Source organism: Furipterus horrens, unplaced genomic scaffold (genome assembly GCF_987537825.1).
Source record: "Furipterus horrens unplaced genomic scaffold, mFurHor1.1.pri manual_scaffold_1, whole genome shotgun sequence".
Taxonomy (NCBI): Eukaryota; Metazoa; Chordata; class Mammalia; order Chiroptera; family Furipteridae; genus Furipterus; species Furipterus horrens.
In genome coordinates this window covers 218182453-218201397 of record NW_028327171.1, presented here as the reverse complement: position 1 = coordinate 218201397, position 18945 = coordinate 218182453, and the positions used below count along the sequence as shown (strand labels likewise).

The 18945-nt window shown below is 62.9% G+C and overlaps 1 protein-coding gene across 1 annotated transcript in view; it reads right to left on the bottom strand.

The window, feature by feature from the left end:
- Positions 1 to 16827, bottom strand: part of SNED1 (sushi, nidogen and EGF like domains 1) — a 47126-nt gene extending 30299 nt beyond the window's left edge. The window contains 8 exon segments of the mRNA XM_090285394.1: positions 3324 to 3437; positions 3647 to 3760; positions 4762 to 4875; positions 5087 to 5212; positions 7539 to 7701; positions 8353 to 8493; positions 8972 to 9259; positions 16480 to 16827. Of these exon segments, the coding sequence (XP_090141520.1) occupies positions 3324 to 3437; positions 3647 to 3760; positions 4762 to 4875; positions 5087 to 5212; positions 7539 to 7701; positions 8353 to 8493; positions 8972 to 9259; positions 16480 to 16692 (1273 nt within the window). The 5' untranslated portion in view covers positions 16693 to 16827.
- Positions 16828 to 18945: the final 2118 nt, after the last annotated feature.

Sequence of the window (18945 nt, the reverse complement as noted above, 5' to 3'; positions counted from 1 at the left end):
GCGGTGTATTTAGGGTTGTGGCAGCCTCTTGCTGAGTTTTTCCCTTGGTCATTAGGAAAGGTCTCTCTTCGTCCCCAGCAGTGTTCCTCGTTCTACAGAGAAGCCACGCCAGCTTTCCTCTTTGCTTCTTTGACGTTCAGTCTCTTCATGTTTCAGAATGTAGCTGTTAAATTAATACATAGTAAAATTGACTTCTGTTCGCGGTACACTTCCGTGAATTTTAACTCATGTAGATTTATGTGACCACCACCAGCCAGGATCAGCACATTCTGTCATCCCGAGACGTCCCTGTTTTCTCTCTTCAGGGTCACAGGTGGCCCCATCCACTTCATAAGTAATGGAAGGACCTGCCAGTGTTATATTGCCTTTACCAAGAGGCTGCTAAACTGGTGCACAGACCAGACCTTGCCTGCCGCCAACTCTGAACATGAGGTTTCTGTGGACACTCCCCTGCCCGTCTGTTTATGCACCGTCTGTGGCTGGCTGCCGGGCAGCACGCTGACAGCGTGGAGTAGCTCTGGCCATATGGCCGGAAAGCCAAAAATATTAACATCCAGACCTTTGCAGAAAAAGCTGGTGTGCTCTGCTTCAAGCTAGTGGTGCCATGTATTTTATTTCAGTATATATTACACAGTCCAGAATATATTATTTTGTTTTAAAATTACATTTAAAGAGATTAAAAGGTAATAAGCAAAATCATTTCTAGAACTTTTCATTCCTTGGTGTAGATCCAGATTTTCATCTAGTACCATTTTCTTTAGTCTAAAGAGTGTCCTTTAACATCTCTTGTATTGCAGATACGCTGGTGATGAATTCTGAGTTTTTGTTTTTTTTCCGTCTAAAAGTCTATTTCACCTTCATTTCTGAAAGCAGCTTGACAGTTTTCCTTTACGTATGTTAGAGACGCTGCCCCACCGTCTTTGGCCGTGGACAGTTTGGCTGCCGTCACCCTGTTTCTCTGTGTGGTTCTGCCTTTTTCCTCTGGCTGCTTCTAAGATTTTCAGCAAGTTGACTGTGATGTGGCCTCATGTGGTTTTCTTCATGCTTTCCTTGGATATGTTTTAGTTTTCATCAGTGTAGCAAATGCTTCCTCGTGTACTAGCTGGGCACCCAGCACTTCTCTCCTCCTGGGACTCCAAGCACATCGCCTGTCACTGGAGAGCTGGCCTGCAGCCCTGCTCTGTGCTGCACGGTGAGCTGTTTCCACTTCCCCCTTCAAGGGCACCGATGCCTCCTCCTGCAAAGGCTAGTGAGCTGTGAACACAGTCCAGTGTGGTCTTAAAATCCAAATATTATATTTTTCATTTCTAGAAGTTTCTCTTACCTCCTACTTCTCCTGTGTTCTCCTCCTGCAGCGCTCCTGGGTCCAGGGAGCAATTCATCACAGGTGATTAATATTCATGTTTGCTAATTCAGTCATTTCTGGCATCTGTTTCTATTGATCTACTTTTCTCCTGGTGGTGAGTCATATTCTCTTAAGTCTTTGTATGCCTGGTAAATTTTGGTGGTATGTTTCAGGATTCTGGGTTCTGTCGTATTCCTTTAAAGAGTGCAGGTTTCTTTTCTGGCATGTGGCTAAATTACTTGGGATCAGCTCGAACTTTTCAAACTTTCTTTCGGATTATTGGGGCAGGTCATATTTTCCTTCAGTTCAGCAATTAATTTATCCCCACTATTACGGTGACACTGTACGGAGGACTCCATGCAGCGCTCGCCCTGGGTGTGAGGAGCTCCCTCCACTTGGGCTGCTGAGAGCCAGGGATCGCTTGACTCCCAGCTCCCCACCATGCGGCCCTCACCCACTTGGGCTGTACTGAGCAAAGGCCCAAGGGGTCTGTCTGTAGAGCTTCAGAGCTTGATCTCGCCCCTTCCCCCAGTACCCTCGTCCTCACTGATATTCTGCCCACAGTTGCAGCCACCAGACTCGGGGCTGTCTCCTCGACTCAAAGGCCCAGGCCTGCTGGAGTCCGGACCCTCACGGCACGGCGGGCTGGAAACCACCCCTGGCCAGAATTGGGCAGCTGCAGGGCCCACTCATCTCCTTCCCTCTCCTCAGAGGGGACAGTCCTGCGCAGTCCATTGTCCAGCAGCCAAGAGCTGTCATTTCACATATTTTGTCTGATTTTCTAGTTCTTGGTGGTGAGAGGGAAATTCCCAGCACAGCTAGCCCTTCTTGGCCAGGACCTGGAGGCTAGATATTCTCTTTTTTAATAACCTCCAAGTTTTGACCAACGACCTGTTGGATCTGGTTAGAATGTCAAGGTTGGTTTGTACCTTGTAATGTGGCTGCGGAGCTTAATATAAGGGGTGGAAGGCAAGTTCTGTTGTTTCTCCCAGTTTGCTTTCATTTGCTTTATTCTTCTGCATATAACATGGTTTCTTTGCAAAATTATTTGAAATCACTTAACTGTTTTCTGACTAGGGTTTAGTTAAACACACTGATATTTAGATAAACATCTGGACAAGGTCGTTGGTTCGATTCCCAGGCAGGGCACAGGCCTAGGTTGTGGGCCAGGTCTCCAGTTGGGGGCGCACAAGAGGCAACTGATCAGTGTTTCTCTTGCACAAGATCTTTCTCCCTCCCTTTCCCGCTCTCTGAAAAACAAAATCTAAAAGAAAAAAAAAAAAAATCTGGGCAAGGAGAACCGTGACGTGTACAGTGACTTTAAGCCACACATCAGGTAAGAGTGCCACCCTCCTCCCCTCTGCCCCGCACAGCCCCGCCCTCTTCTGAGGACACAGGGACTGGCGGCGGGCACAGAGCCATCCATCCACGTCTTACTTGCGGGTAAGTGCAATTTCCTCCTTAGGTTTTTAGACTCAGGGTACGTCTGCTGTGTGTCGTGAGCCTGTCCCGGGAGAAGCCCGCTGTGCAGCCAGCACAGCACGGCAGTGCCTCGCCCCGCAGCCCCGGGTTTATTCTGTGGGCTGCGACACCCCGTCAGTCTTTTAATAGACCCGAGTCCCTAACCAGCATTTAAAGCAACGTGCGGCAACGGGGAGACTAGCAGATCTCATCACACGCAGTAAGGGTCTCCCACGGTGGTCCCCTTGCCTGGCCAGGGGTCTGGAGTGCGCCAGAAGGATGTGAAAAGTCAGGTCTCCCGTGGGAGCAGGGCCCGGGGAGTGGTCCCCGTCCCTACGTCCCTGCATGCGACAGGGAGACTCCCCCCCCCTCCCCGAGAGTGGAGGGCCGTGCTCGGCCTCACAGCACGGGGGGGCTGCCAGCGGCTCAGGGGACACGCCGGGGCTGAGCCGGACGGTGCGGGACAGAGGCCGGCGACCCCGAAAGCGCCGGCACCCGCGGGCAGCCTGGCCATTACCTGTCTCGCAGAGCGGTCCCTCGAACGGCTCCGCGCACAGGCAGGTGAAGTTCCCCACGAGGTCGACACACGAGCCTCCGTTCAGGCACGGGCGGGAGGCGCACTCGTCCACGTCTGCGGGCGCGGAGGCGGGAGCTGGGCCCCAGCCGGCTTCCTCTGCGCTCCGCCCGGGCCCGCGGAGCCGCTGCCTTCCCCGCCACGCCCAGCAAGCCCCGCCCTCCCTTCCCCGCCACGCCCCCTTTCTCACGCCACGCCCCTTCCTCCACACCCTCACGCTCGCCCCGCCCCTCTGCTCCACGCCCACTCGGGGCGCGGGCGCTCACCCGTCTCGCAGCGGCCGCCCGTGTAGCCCGCCGGGCACACGCACACCGCGGAGCCGCTGACCGCCTGGCACCGGCCGCCGTTCGCGCACTCTTTGGCGTCGCAAGGGGACCGCGCTACAGGGGCGGAGGGCGGGGGCCGTGGGCGTCCTGGCGGCGGGGACCCGCCCGGGGCACTCCCAGCTGCTGAAGGCTCTTTGGAACGGGCTGTGCCGTTCGGGGCTGGGGTCGCTGAGCTGACCGCGCCAAGGGCTGCGGCGGCGGGGCCCTGGGGCCCTGGCTGACGGTCTGCCCAGCTGGTGGGGACACAGCCTGTGACGGAGCCTTGAAGGGTTGGCGGTGCCCAGGGGTGCAGGAGAGGCCTGAATGGCCCTGGGGGGCCGGGGTGGAGGAGGTGACGTTGCTGCAGGGACAGCGGGCGAGTCCACCTGCCCCTCCCCGGGAATGCGGCCTCCCTGGCTCCCTGGTGGCCGCTGACAGCAGAGCCAGGGGTGTGGACACCATTGCGACCGTGTCCCGCTGGCAACGCAATACAGCAACAAGCGAAGGTGCATCCCTCCCTGGAGTTGTCGGGGGGGGGGGGGCGGGGGAGGAAGGAGGGGAGGGCCTGAACCCCAGGTGTGGAGGTGTTTTGGTGGCCGAGGTCTGTGGGCAGCAGAGGAGCCTTGGACCACCCGTGGCAAAGGGTATCTCAAGAAGGACCCCAACCCATCCATGCCTTGGCTGTGAGAGCCCCGGGGCTGGAGGGAAACAGTCTCCCTTCTGGCCTGAGCAGAAGGGTTCAGGATTCCAGGGAACAGGCAGGAAGAAGGTGGGGGCTGTTGCTGCTGCTCCCTACCCACAGCTGCCTGTTTGACCCTGACCGGGGCCCAGTCTGGAAGCTGGCACTTGCCTGTTCCAAGGCCTCCCCCCTGTCCTGAGCACCGGGGTGCTGTGGCCAGTCTCCTGCCTCAGCCCTCTGGCTGCTCTGGGTGGCCCACGTGTGGTGCCTTGCCCTCTGCAGCTCAGCTGGCCGCCTGTCCTACCCCCCCAGGCTGCCCACCGCACTTCAGCCAGGCACCACCACCTGGCCATCCTGCAGCCAGTGGAACGTGGGGGCCCAGGAGGGTTCCTCTTACCTGTCTCACAGGTGGGTCCCCCGAAGCCAGCCGGGCACTGGCAGCTGAAGCTGTTGACGCCATGTGTGCAGGTGCCGCCGTTCTGACATGGGTAGGAAGCACACTCGTTCACATCTGGAAAATGGGCAGCTGGGCCTCAGTGGAGGAAGCAGGTCAGGAGGATCTGCCTGGCCCCTGGGGCAGTGGGCTCATGGGCAGGGGCAGCACCCGCCCCCTGCGGTGCCCCACACAGGTCCCCTCACAATGGGGACTGAAACCCTTCACCTTGGGTTCCTGGGGCCAGTGGCTGTGCTTCCAGGGTTGCTCCAGAGCCCGGTGAACTCACCCAGCTGGCACCTCCTCCCTGTGAAGCCCGAGAGGCAGGAGCAGGTGTAGGAGGGGTTGCCAGTGACGCAGTCATCGATGCACTTGCCGCCGTTGAGGCACGGGCGCAGGGCCAGGCACACGGAGGCTGTGGACACAGGAGCCGGGCCATCACCTCTCCCTGCCCTCCTTGACCCAGAGGCTCCATCTCAAGGAATGGCTGGGTCGCCCGCTGGCAGCCGAGCGCCCAGGAGTTTACTGCCAGGACTGCGCAGGGGTGCCCCCTGATGTCTGCCCGCCGCCTGCGTTTCCCATGGCATTGACTTTCCTGAGCTGCGGCTCTGGCTGCCTGGGGAAGGCAGGCCTCCCCAGCACCCCTTACACCCGCAGCGGCCTCGTCTCCCGCTGATCTGTCAGCTTCCCAACGTGTCTGAGGAACTCCCAGCAACACGGGTGACACGAGTGCTCCTCGTGGACGAGGGGGATCCCTGTGTGGAAACCAGGGGTGAGGGGAGCCCTCAGACCCTCTGGGGGATGCGGTCTGGTCCCAGTGCTGCCTCAGTTACAGAAGTCAGGTGTGCCCTGCGCTCTCCTTCCCTGGGTGTGAAACCAGGCCTGTGCTCAGCGCTGTCGAAGGTGGTGTTTTCCGGCCAGCAGGGTGGGGGGAGCTCCTGGGGTCCCTCAGGGCCACTGGACCCCCACACCTGGCCCTCTAGGACAGGCAGCCTGTAGAGCCCTCTGGAGAAGCAAGGCTGCTAGTCTGCTGTTAGCACAGAGTGGCAGGCCATGGGCAGGAGGCCCCAGGGAGAGCTGGTGTGGCGTTGAGCTGTGGACGCTCCAGGAAGGACCCCGTGGCCCGGAACACCATCGGGTTGTGGAACTGTACCTTCCCGTCACTTAGCCACACTTTCTCTTGGGCCGCATGGATCGGCTACACTGCGGTGTGTGGCGGCCTCCTGTCTCAGGACCAACCAGCTTTGCTCAGGAGCCAGAAGAGCAGGTGTGGACTCCCCTCAGGTGTGAACCAACAACCCTCCCGGTAAAGCTGATGTTTGTAACCCCAGAACTGACCCTCCCTCCATCTCCGGGGCTTGCAGTGGGGCGGTGGGGATGCGGGGGGCTGGCAAACCCCTCCCCCCCAAGCACTGAGCTCCTGAGGGCGTCTCTCAGCTGGTTTGGAGGGCCCAGCATGCCTGCTCCATCTGCTCCCTCCAGAGGCCTGGGAAAGTGGGGAGGCAACTCTACATGGAAAAAGGGGTAATCAAAGAACTGTGGCCCCTCTTCTGAGGACCCTACTCCTCAGGATCACAGCTTGCAGCCTCTGCGGGGGAGCATGAACCTGCCCACACCTGTGCCCACACCTGTATTGACACCCACTCCTACTAGTCCACTCCTGCACTCATACCTGATTCCTCAGCCACAACCCATGCCCCTGGCCACTGGCAGGTGACAGCCAGCTCTGTGCGGCCCACCCAAAGAAGCACCTGACGGAATGGTATCCCCATGCCCTGAACCACCGGTGCCCAGAGCCCTGCAGGAGGGATGCTCTGGGGGAGGGAGCAAAATCATTGGCTCCTGCGGTCTATTCGGTGCCCCAGTGAGCGGGCGGACTCCAGCTCCCAGATCTCTTTCAGGAGGCGCCAACCCCAGCCCTCTGAGTCTTCCTGCCTGAGACGTCGGGTGCGCAGGGTCTGTCCCTCCTGCACGCACACCCTCCCTGGCCTGACCCCGTGGTGCGCGTCTGTCCCCCTGTGGGTCTCTCTCGGACTTGATGTTTGCGGCAGCAGCCCTTCCCGGTGGCGTCGGTGCCCATGGGGGCGGAGGTCAGTCCGCGGGACAGGTCCGGGCACCTGCCTCATTGGCAGGGCTTGTGATCACCCCTCTAGGCCGAGTGGCTGAGCCAACACTTGACACCCCCTCCCTCTATTTGTAGGTACTTAGTCACGTTTCCAGAGGGTCTGTGGCTTGGCCAGGGACACACACCCTTCTGTGGCCCGGCTGATGGTCTCCACCGGTCACGCGCTCGCCCTGGGGTGGACCCTACCCCCTCTGCTGTGTGTTCTGGGCCAGAAGGCCCCTGGGTGGCAGGGACCCCTGAGTGTCTCCCTCCTGTCGGGTAGATGGATGTCCAGGTTGTCAAGCTGCGAGTCCCAGCAGAAAAGGTGAAGCGGGGTGCACCCAACAGAGCACCTGCCCCCCAGGTGGTCCCGGGGACTCAGGCGACCCCGGGCGCCCGGCCGGCCCAGGAAGGAGGCTGGGTTTCTTCCCCCTCGCACAGCAAACCATGGGCTCCAGCGGGTCCTCCCGCAGCGGAGGCACGAAGGCCTCCCCACGAGGAGGAGACCGAGGTCCCGGAGCCAGCGGGCGGGACTGCAGACAGTGGGCGGGGCCGGCGCCAGTCCCCTCCCCGCTCCCTCTCGCCCCGCCCCAGGCCACGCCCCCCGGCGCCCGAGCCGCGCGCTCGGTGCTCTTACTTGCATGGGCGCAGCCCCCCACGCGCACCTGGGCATCATCGATTCTGAACGCCCAGCGCCCGGGCACGCCCACGTTGGTGCTGGTCTCCACCTCCGCCACGTCCGCCGTGCGCGAGCCGGGGATGCTGAAGTAGCGCCGCCCATCTCCCGCGTTGAAGCCGGCCTGGGGGGTGGGGAGAGTGGAGGCAGGTGCCGGCGGGGTCCGCAGGGCTCCCTGAAGTTCCTGACACCCACCTCCCCCGGGTGCCCGAGGTCTAAGAGCCCACGTAGGGGGCAGCCTTGGAAGCCGGGGAGCTCTAAGCATTAGGGGTATCCTCCCCACCCCCACCTTGTCCCTGCAAGGGTCAGCAGCTTTCCCCGAGCCAAGGACATGGTTGGGCCTGGCACCCCAAACTCCCCTCCTTGACTCACTGCTGGGGCTCTGGGGCTCCCCTAGGGCCCAGGGCCAGGGGCAACCTCAGGGGAAGAAGTTGGGGGTGCAGAGCCACAGGAGGGCTGGCAGGCCAGGGCACTGGCACTTGGCCACGCCCTCCACACGGGGGATTTCTTGCTGGTCAGGTCCTGGGGCCACAGCCCTGCCAGACCTGGGGGCAGTCAGTGCACAGAGATCCCAAGACCCTCTGTCCCCGCTGCAGCTGGCCTTGTGGGGCCAGGCAGTGTGGTCAGGACAGAGGTGCCTTCGGCCCAGGATGTTTTTGTGGTTCTGGGCAGTGAGAGGTCTCTGCAAAGAGGTGGCTGTATGTGTGTGTGTGTGGGGGGGCTGTCTGCTCATCAGCTCATGACAGTGCTGGCAGGGGGGAGCGGGGGCCCCTACCTGGGCCGCGATGCCCCCTAGGCCAGTGGCATCACCTCCGCTGCTGGCGTGCGTGCCTGTGGTCCACGTGACGGACTCATAGTTGAAGATGGTGAAGGAGAACTTGCCGTCCGTGATGAGCACTGTCTGGAAGGTGTTGACCTGCGGAGGTGGGGGGCCTGAACAGGGTCCTGCCCCCCCTGTCCCCACGCCAAGGTCCTGCCCCATCCACCATCCCTGCCCACACTGTCCTCACTGGGGTGGCCCACCCTGGGGGGACCTGCCGCTGGCACCCACCACGCTGGGGTAAGTGCTGTTACTCCTGAGCTCGTGGTATGTTCTGTTTGGCACGGTGAAGGACTAAAATGGAAGCGTTCCCAGTGGAGACCCTGCTAACACATCCGCTCCTCCCCGAGCACTGGGGATTCTCCTGGGACACTGGGTGGGGTGGGGTGGGGGTTGAGGCCTTGTTCTTTCCCAGCTGGACTCTGTGACCTTGACCAGTGACTCCTGTGCCTGAACCCTGTTTTCCCCTTGGGCGTGGGCCAGCAACTACGCTGACCCTCCTCAGCAAGTTGGGGGCCCTGGAGAGAGACCGGGGCCCAGCGGCACCTCCTTCCTCCTCAGGACAGAAACTCACAGGGGAGGAGGAGCTGCCTCCAAAGAAGGTCACACGGTACCAGGTGGCGATGAAAACCCAGGTGGCGGAGAAGTCTGGCAGCTCAGGAAAGTAGAGTCTGATGTCCTCCGTGGCTCTGCGCAGCGTGGCCAGGTCGGTGGCTTCCCGGTAGAACACGTCACCTGCACGCCGGTTGTCCACATCTGCCCAGAAGGCCGCCACCACGCAGCGGTCCTTAGCGATGGGGAAGGCCACCGGGGTGAATTGAGAAACCTCCTTCAGGAAGGAGATGATCCCGTTGTTGTTCACCTGTCAGGGTGGAAGGCCGGAGAGAGACTGATGGGGCCTGTGAGCGGGCCAGCAGCCCCCATCCTTTCCCGCCAGGCTCCCGCAAAGGGCCTGATAGTTCCTGATCCCAGACATGGGGCCCCTCAGTCTGCTCCGTCCCCTCCTAGACAGGCTGTGTCCCGGTGCCCTGCAGGGTGGCTGGCCTGGGGTCACTGCTCTGAGGTCCGGGAGCCCCAGTGTTTGGCTCTGGCCTCTGGCAGGTGTGGTGCTCAGGCCTGCCTAGCAGCCCCACTTCTGGGTCCCACTCCAGCCGGGGGCTGCAAAGTCCTGGAAAAGAACAGACTCGGGGACTCACATTCCTGATTTCAGAGCTCACCACAAAGCGACAGTGCCCTACACAGTGTGGCCCATGGGCAACGGCCGTGGACCAAAGCAGAGGGTCTGGGAATGAACCCTCACACGCATGGGCAAAGGACTGTCAACAAACGGTGCAGGGGAAACAGGGCTTCATGGGCAAAATGGTGAGTGGGATCCCTTTCCAACACCAGGTCCTAAGGTGAACTCAAAGGGGTCAAAGACCTCAGTGCAAGAGCCCAAAACCTAAAACTTGCAAGAGGACACAGGGTTAGCGCCTTGCCACGCCGGCCTCGGCGCTGAGTCCACGCTACTCCAGAGGCACCGGGAACTAAAGACAACATACAAACTGCAGTTCATCGAGACTAAGAGCATTTTACACATCAGAAGAAATTACAGCAACGCACAGATAGGAGGAAACACTGCAAATCATGTATCAGTAAGGGATTACATCCAGGATGTATGAAAAACTCCTACAACGCAACAAGCCCAGACAACCCGCTTCAGAAATGACAAAGGACCCGAAACAGACATTTCCCCAAGGACACACAAATGGCCAGTAAGCCCTGACCACCAGGGAAACACGCATAAAGGCCACAGCACGGTGCCACCGCCCACCCATCGGGGTGGCTGCCATCGAAGAAGCAGGAGACGTCAGTGGGAGGTGTGCAGACCCCGGAGCCTACTCCCTGCAGGTGGGGCTGGAACGGGGCACAGCCCTGCGGGCGACACTGGGACGCAGCCAGTGCTGCAGGTTCAGAGATCAGAGGGCGCCACACAGCCGCTCCTAGGCCCTGCTGCCGAGACTCCGCGGATCCCTGAGGGGCTGGGTGGTCACAGCGGGAGCTGAGTCAGTTCCCAGCCATGCCCTGTTTAAAATTGGGGCACTGCTGGGGTCCGTGTGAGAGTGTGCAGAAGCTGAGTGGGAGCTGTGGGGGCCTTGTGGCTCACTGGCCTGATACCCCCATTTGAGGTGTATTGACTTGAACTTGACCCCAGATAAGGAAAGGGCCCCCCCAGGGTGGGAGACTAGTGCAAACGCTTCAGGTGGCCAGTCACCTCAATTTCTATGACTCGGTGGAGCCGCCCTGGGGAGCCTCCTCTCCCACCCCAGCACCCAGGGAAGCTGCTGGTTTCGTGGGCCCTCAAGTCACAAGGGCCCCCTCGGTGGTGGCAGCCATCAGGCCACAGCCCCAGCTCAGGAAGCCTGTGGAAAGGGTGGTAGCGCTTTGGGCAGAAGTGGAAGTGGCTGCCCTGGCCGCGGAGGGGGCTCCTCGGGACCAGACCCGCGGGCTGTTGCAAATGTCCAGGCAGCAGGCCGTCTCTGAAGCGCCAGTCAGCGGCATTTTTTGGCCCGGGGACCACGTACGGCCTCCACTGCACATTCCTCTCCGCTCTTTTTGTTTTTGTTTTTACAGCCCTTTAAAAATGTAAACAGCATTCCCAGCTCCCGGCCGGACTGTGGCCGACCTGTGCGGACCCTGGGTTTGTGAGTCAGGCTCGCCGGCCCGGCCACGTCCACTGCTCACACACTGCCGCGGGCCCTGGCGATGCGCAGCGCGTCGGAGCGCTTACGGCCACCAGGCCCAAGGTGTCCACCACCTGGCCCGCTGCCGAGACGGCCCTCCAGCCCCCGCTGCCTGGCCCACCGAAGACACCCCCTTCGGGACAGACTGCAGCCACTGATGAAACAGCACACGTCCCTTGTAGGTGCCCGTGGCGGGGGCTGTCCTCTGACAGGACTGACTGGGACCCGCTGCTGCTGGAGGGGCCTCCCAGACCCCCTGCCTCCGGGACCCCTCGGACCGCCCACGGCCCGGCGAGAGGAGCGCCGTGCACTGCTGAGGCGAATCCGCCGCGCACCGGCTTGTCTCCCACCCACGCTGGGGGTGGGGGTCCTCGGACTGAGCGCCCCCTGCAGGCACCCTGGGCCACCTGCTGGGGCAGGACCTGCCTGCCCTGCCCCTCTCCCCTCTGGCCTCCGCACCCCCCTCCCCAGAGGCTGGCCCCGCTCCCGCTGTGGCTCCTGCAAACGGACCGGCTTCCTTCCTGCCTTTGAAGAGCAAGCCCAGCTCTCAGGTGTGTGTGGTGTGTGCAGGGCCTCTCCAGCCTGCCCACCAGAACTTGGCCTCCTCCCTCCCTCCTGTGCGCCTCCCCACGGGGTGTGGGCCTGCAGCCCGGGGGTCCAGGAAGGAGGCAGAACAAGCCGGCCCTGTTCCCCTGCCAGGGCAGGGCTGGGCCAGGACCACAGCGGAGGAGGCAACGGGCCGGGCGCTGGGCGAGCAGGCCGCTGGCCGGCCTGTCCCCTGGACGGGAACCGCCTGGGACGTCCTCTCTCCAGCTGCGAACTGTGACTGTCTGGTGGGGGCGGGCAGTGGGCATGGCCCCGACCGAGGGCTGGGAGCAGCGACCCAGGGAGGCAAGCTGCACTGGGCCCTGCAAAGGCTCCTACCCTCAAAGTACCAGTTATGTTACTATTATTTTTCTACTTTCAAAAGCACTTAGTACAGCATGCGCCACAGACGTGGAAACAAGGAGCGAGACGCACCCTGTGAACCGGCCCGCACCCAAGAGGAGAGGCGGGCGGGTTGAATCCCACCCTTCACTGCACAGTCGGGGCCCACAGCACGCTCTTCCCAGGGACCTGGCTGTTGCTGGGTCTGGGCCTGAACGAGCTGCCCCACACCAGGGTCCCCAGCCCAGGGGACACTCACAGAAACGCAGGGAGACCCTGGGAGCAAGAGCGGGGGTGGGTGGTGCTTGCACACAAGCTCTTCTGCTCTGCCCGCCTGGCAGCCTCCCTGCGGGTCCCCCAGCCCAGGTGTCAGGTCGGTTCTGGTATCGCTCGCCTCTCCAGCAGGGCCACCTTTTCGGTGTCCAAGCACCTGCTGCTGGGAAAAGCAAGGTGCCACTGGCTGTCACAGCCAGGGTGGGACTGCACATGGAGCTGAGAGTGGGCTGGGCGGCAGCAGGTGCACCCTCCTCGCCCAGGCGGGTGCAGGAGGCCTGTCCCCTCTGAGCAGGCTGAGACTCTGGGGAGGGGCGTGGCTGGTCAGCCTGGGGAGAGCCTGCAGGGACCCTGTGAACTGCAGGGAGCCCTGGGGGCATGAAGGAGGCTCATCGCTGACCTGCCTGGAGGCGTGTGTGGCCCGAGGGGGCTGGCCATTGGAGACCCAGGCCCTTGTGGCCCGTGGGAAAGCCCGGAGAGAGCGCTGGTGGCACTTCCAGCTCAGACAAGACCGGGGATGAGCGGCAGTGTCCTGGAGGCGACCTCCAGCCCACGGGTGTGAGGGCAGCTGGCCGGTCCCAAGCAGCAGAGCTCAGGGGCGCAGCTCGCTGGTGCCGCTGTGCCGGGCGGAGGGGCTGCACCGGGCGGGTGGCCTGGAGGGGAGCCAGGGACCCCACGTGTGCGGCCGCGGCACCCCAGCTCTGCAAACATCGGAGCCGAGAAAGGGCGGGCCTTGGTTCCTGCTTTGACTTCTCTGCCAGAAATACAACAATAAAGCCCCTGAGGCCTTTTATAAGCTTGTTTTGAGAAATGTAGGCATGTCTTTTATTTCCTGGCAGCTTTCTGGGTAATAGGGTTCCTCCCACAAGCGCCGTAAGGGCTGCAGTCCTGCTCCCAGGGTGGTGAGTGCACGGCCCTGGGCCCATGGGCAAGGTTGGTCCGAGGCCCAGAGGCCCTGAGCCGCGCACGCCCAGCCATGGAGTGGGGGAGGCTGCTCTTGGCTGGGCACCACGCCGCAGGTCCTGGGGGACAGCGCTGGGGCTGCGGGAGGGTTGGGAGGGGAGGGTGCTCTGACCACCGGGACCGCCAGGGCCAGCTCCCTGAGGGAGGGGTGTGTTTGGAGCCAGCGCCCAGCTGGCTGCGGGGGTGGGGGTGACGGCGGCATCCCCAAGGGTGAGAAAGAGAAGCTGGGCTTGGGGACCAGCCCTCCTGTACCTCCCAGGTCCAACCCCGCTGTGGGCGCCCCCTGGTCTCCTGCAGCACCTCCTCCCTGCGCTGAGCCCAGCCCGTGGAGCCCCGCAACAGGGGCTGCCCCTGGGGGTGTCCGAGCACCTGTCCCTCTCACGTGCTGTTCCCTGCTCTGCAGGCCCCTTTCCTTCCTTGTGTAGATACTGCTCCTTCCCCGACCCCCGACCCCCACCCCCAGGCAAAGCCACCTCTTTGCCTCACCTCCGGTACCCTTGGCCAGGTGCCCCTCCAGGGCCAGAGCCCAGCTCTGCAGAGGCCCTTGGAGGTGCCGCCTGTAGGCAGTGGCCCCACTCCCCTCCCCACCCCCAACAGCAGCCTGAGCTGAGGACACTCCCACCGTGGACCTGATGCGTCCCCGCGCCCCACGCACACCTGGTCTTCTCAGCTCACCAGCCATGGCTGCTCCTCAGGGACTCGGCCCCATCCCAGGCCCAGGCCCAGGCCCTGCTAACCTCCACAGTGACCAGTGCCCGATGCCCCCCGGACCTGAGCAGGCAGCAGACTGCGTCCAAGGACCCAGTGCTGTGTCTGGCCCTGGAGAAGCCCCTGGACCGACTTGGAGGACCATGTGCCAACGAGGATGCGTGCTGGGACTGGCCCGTGTCTTCCAGGAGACATGGAGAGTCAGAGGGGTCAGAGCGGCGTGGGTGAGGGGCCAGCAGGGGCTGGAGGAGGCCTGGGGTGGTGAGTGGAAGGGACCCTAAAGGCACACCTGGCCCACCACCCCAGCAGCTCAGTCTTGAAGACACCACCAGCAGACCCTGCACCCCTATAACAGACTTGTGGGCCCCTCACAGGGCACCTGATACCTTCACAGAGGTCACCCGCCTGTCACACCCTTCCCCCAATGAAGGAACAGAGGCTGAGTGGTGACATGCCACCTGAGGCCACCAATTGCAGCTCCTGGTGACAAATAGATCAGGATCTTTCTCTGCGTCTCCATGACCCACCCACCCCCAGGCAGGGGCTGCCTCTCAGTCCCTCCGCTGCTGCGAGTGGACGGGCGCCCCACCCCAGCCAGCCCCGGAGCCATGGCACGGCTGCCACCTGTGCCCATGAACTGTGTCTACACCTGCAGGGAAGCCCCGTTGCGGTGGCGGTGGCCACAGGACAAGGCTCCACAGGGGTCAGCCTCCCAGCTGCTGTGATGGGAGAAGCAGCAGGAGGCTGGTGCTGTTTCCATGGAGACACAGAAAGCACTGTCTCCAAGCAGGGTCACTTCTAATGTCACACTGTGTGACAGGTGGGCCCTGTCAGGTGGCTGAGGCACCAGACGTCCATCTACCCATCCGTCCACCATCCAAGCAACCATTCTTCCATTTGCCAAGCACCGGGCTGGGGATGGAGGGGACAGGGCCAGTGGGGGCGGGGGGCTGTGCAGAGTTCCCACTCGGCTGCACACAGGCACCTGGGCTCGGGGCTGGCCCACACGTGCCCTGCTGGACAGGGGTTACATCCAGGGGCACGCAGAGGGGTGTCCTCCTGCCTGAGGCGTGGGGCGCACCTGGCTGGACTCACTCGCCTCGGAATAAACACCTTCCTTTCTCGGCTGTGATGCTGAGACCTCCCAGCCCGTCTGCCTGCCTGTCCCCACCCGACACAGCGTCCCCCGGCCTCTTTCAGGCCCAGTGTCCAGAGCGCAGCTCCCTGGAGAGGTCCACAGTCTTCCCTACTGAGTCAGGAGGAGGTGAAGGGGTTCTCTATGTCCACACGGGCAAGTGTTTTTCAAATAACACCTCTGTTGCAGGAAAAAGCCCTTATGGAGATCTGTGTTTTGTTAGCAGGCAGAATGTTGGTTTCTGATGGAACCGTTTGTTTTGCTAGCGGATCTGTCCACTTCGGAGCCCTCTCTCCCGCTGGTTTGGCAGGGGCTGATGTTTGCGGGGAGGCTGCTGAGGGGGTGGACCAGTTGCTAAGGGGCACTCTGCCGCCGTGATGTGTTACGAGGGCGCAAGGGGAGTTTTCTCAGATGTAGGGGCCTCCCCGCTCTGGCAGATCCCGAGCACAGCTCTGTCCCGCTCACCCCACACTCCCAGTCAGTGCTGCCCCGCTGACCAGATCCGGCCCAGAGGGACCCCCAGCGGGTGGCTTCTACAGAGGGAAGGGCCGCCTCCCCCCACCACTGTCACATCAACAAATGCTGCCTCCCAGGCAAGGTCTTTCCACACAGGCCCGGGACAGGCAGCCGCTGCGTGGGGCGCAGTGGGGGGCAGTCACGCAGGAGCCAGAGAGGCTGGCTGCTCACCGTGGTGGTGAGGAGGCGGCAGAGGCCAAGTGAGCAGCGGTGGGTGAAGGTGACTGTGGTGCCAAAGATGTGGATGGGGACGGAGCAGGTGACGGTGCTGCTGGGGAGATGGCGGGGCGGGGGGGGGGGGGCGCTGCTGGAGGGGTGACAGCCGGGGTGGGGGTGCTGGTGGCGGCAGAAGTGGCCCGGGCTGTGCTCAGGGCACTGGCGTTGGGGGGGACAGGACGTCCGGCGGCCAGCCTCTCTCTAGCCAGGATTCAGGGCGATTCCTGGAAGGCAGGGTGCCACCCACAGTCCATGCTGGCGGCCGTGGTGAGGCAGGCGTTTCTCTCCCTCCGTGGGCGCGGCGGAGACAACTGGCCGCTGCCTGCTGTCGCTCCCACGGAGCTGCGGGCCAGGCACCGGACAGAGGCGCGGTGCGCGCTGCCCAGGCTCCAGGGCGGTCAGGCCCGGGCCGGGGCGGAGCGCGCCGTCGCCAAGGTGGCGGGGCCGCGGCTCGCACCCTCACCCCGCCCGCCTCTCCCGCGGCCGCTGTCCGGCCTTGGCCGCCGAGGGAGGAAGCGCTGTCCTCATTCCACCTCTGGCCGCCGCGGTGCCAAGCTGCTGGCGGCGGGCGGCGGCGGGGCGCAGCGCCCTCCCTGGCGCCCGCGGGCTCGGGGTACTCACGTAAAGTCCGGAGTGCTCGGCGCCGAAGAAGGGGAAGGGCACGGAGAGCGGCCGCAGCCCCGAGCCGCCGTCGTCCTGCTTGGGGGTGACAGCGTCGCCGTGCTCCGCGCCGAAGGGGTAGAAGTCGGCCAGGGCCACCGCGCCGCGCACTCCGCGCGCCCCGAGCCCCAGGGCCGCCGCCAGGAGCAGCGCCCAGGCGGCACCGCGCGGCATCGCCAGGGGTCGGCGGCGGGGACAGAGCGGGGCGGAGCGGGGACAGAGCCGGACAGGCGGGGACAGAGCGGGACAGGACGGGGACAGAGGGGTGCCTTGCGGTGCCCGCGGGCTGCGGCGAGGCTGCGGCTGGGAGTGGCCGGCAGGGCCGAGCCGAGGGCAGGCAGCGCGGCCGCGCCGTCGGTAGCTCCGCGCCTCGCGCCCGCGAGCTCGGCCGGGCCGCGCTCCGGGGGCCGCTCCGCGGAGGAAGGCGCCGGGAGGGACCGCGGTCGGAATCGGCCCCGCCCCGGGCCGCGATTTAAATATCCAGCGGGGCGGCCACCGGCCCGGGGCGGGGCCATGCAAATAGAGCGGCTCTTAAAGCGCCAGGCCCGCGGGAGCGCGGGGGCTCGCGGAGCCTGACCTGGCGCTCGGGGCGCTCATCGGCCCCGCGCGACTTGGAGGCCCGGTCCCGCGCTCCCCTGGCCCGGGCACTGGCAAGGTGAGGGCTTTGCGGGCGCAGGCCGTCCTCCTTCTCCGTGAGCCCGCAGTCTGGCCCACCCAGCAGGTTGGGGGCAGAAAGCCCTGCCTGTCGGACCTGGCGGGCAGGCTTCCGGGTGCTCCTTCAGGTTGCTGCCTGGCCAGAAGGCCAGGTGACCGCGCCGCCCAGTGTTATTCCTGGGGGCCACCCTGGCCAGGCAGCCCCAGGTGAACCCTTCTGAGAGAGGCCGGGGCACGCCCCATGCTGCCCCCACCCCAGCCCTGAGCCTGGAGACAGTGGAGTCCCGTGCAGGGGCCGGGCTTCCCCTCCGGTACTAAACAAGGTGTGTCTGCCCCGGAGGCTTCCTGGTGGGTGCTGGGCACAGGGGAGCCTCACGGCAGGGAACCTTGGCAGACTCCTCTGTCAGGCAGCCTGAAGCCGCCGTCACACCCAGCGTCCATCTGTCCGTCAGTGGGGGAAGGCTGGCAACGGGGGGCTGGGGCAAGCGATCTGGGAGGACGCTGGGAGAGCCCACAGCTCAGATTCTCTGTCCCAGACTGTCCCAGCCCTTCTCCTGCCTTTGGGACGCTGACCTCGGACCTCACTCAGCGTTCGTCCCTTTCAGGGGGCGTCTGTTCACCTCGGGGTTCCCGGGCCGCTGCAGGACTTGCCTCCTGCGGCCTCAGTCCTGCCTCTACCCTGTCTGCACTCAGAATCCTGGTGCTGGGTGACAGGGAACTGCAGGCTTGGCCCCGGGTGCCTGGAGACAGCCACACACCCCCAAAAAAGATGAGCAGAAAGAGCAGGAAGGCACGCAGCCACCCAGTGCTGGGGCTTTCACGTGTCCTTGTGTCCTTCTGCATTTTCCAAACTGTCTTCAACGAGCAGGTGCTGGTTTACAGTCAGAGCAAGGGGCACCCTACATGATTTTTAAGAACTGGGGGAGAGATTGTTATTTTTTATTGTTAAAATATTTAACTAATTAATTAATTATTTAAAAGAAGAAGAAGAATATATGAAAGGGTGAGCCATGGGCATGGGCTTGGGGAGGGGATTGTCAGGGAAGGGGGGTGCTGGGTGGAGGGGAGCAATGGGGAAAAAATTGGAACTATTGTAAATATAATCAATAAAATATACTTAAAAAAATAAAAAAATAAAAAAATAAAAAGAACTGGGGGAGAGTCTGTGTGTGAACAGTGACTGGGGCCCTGGTTTGTGCAGGTCCCATTAGGATGTGGTCAGGGCCAGGCAAGAGTTTCTGGGGGCAAGCCCTGCACCCCGAGACTGAGCGCCCAGGCCCACAGGGCACAGCTGAGGGAGGCCCAAGGCCCCGGGACAGCAGGACCCCATGGCTGCAGGGCATGAAGGCAGAGAAAGGTCAAGGTGAAGGTCAAGGCCTGCCCTCCTCGAGGGAAGAAGTCAGAGATGGCCTCTGACGTCGGGCTGTGCTGGAGATAGAGCCCCAGGTCCACGCGGCTCCCAGGGACAGGCCCGTCCCCATGTGCCACGTCCATTCATGACCACATCCACACTCACACGGGCACCTCACGTTCAGACACACTCTGCTCTGCCACACACATATTCGCACACATGTGCTCGCACGAGAAGACAACACACACAGAGCACCAAGCAGGGGTCGGGGGTGGGGGCATCAGGGCCTGACCCCTGACCCTTCTTAGAGCTTCCCACTTCCTGCGCAGCTCTGCTCCCCATCCTCCTGGGAATTGCTGACCTTCTGCCGAGCACGTGCTTCAGGGGACCCTCGGAAAGGCCTGTCCCTGGAGGCCCATAGG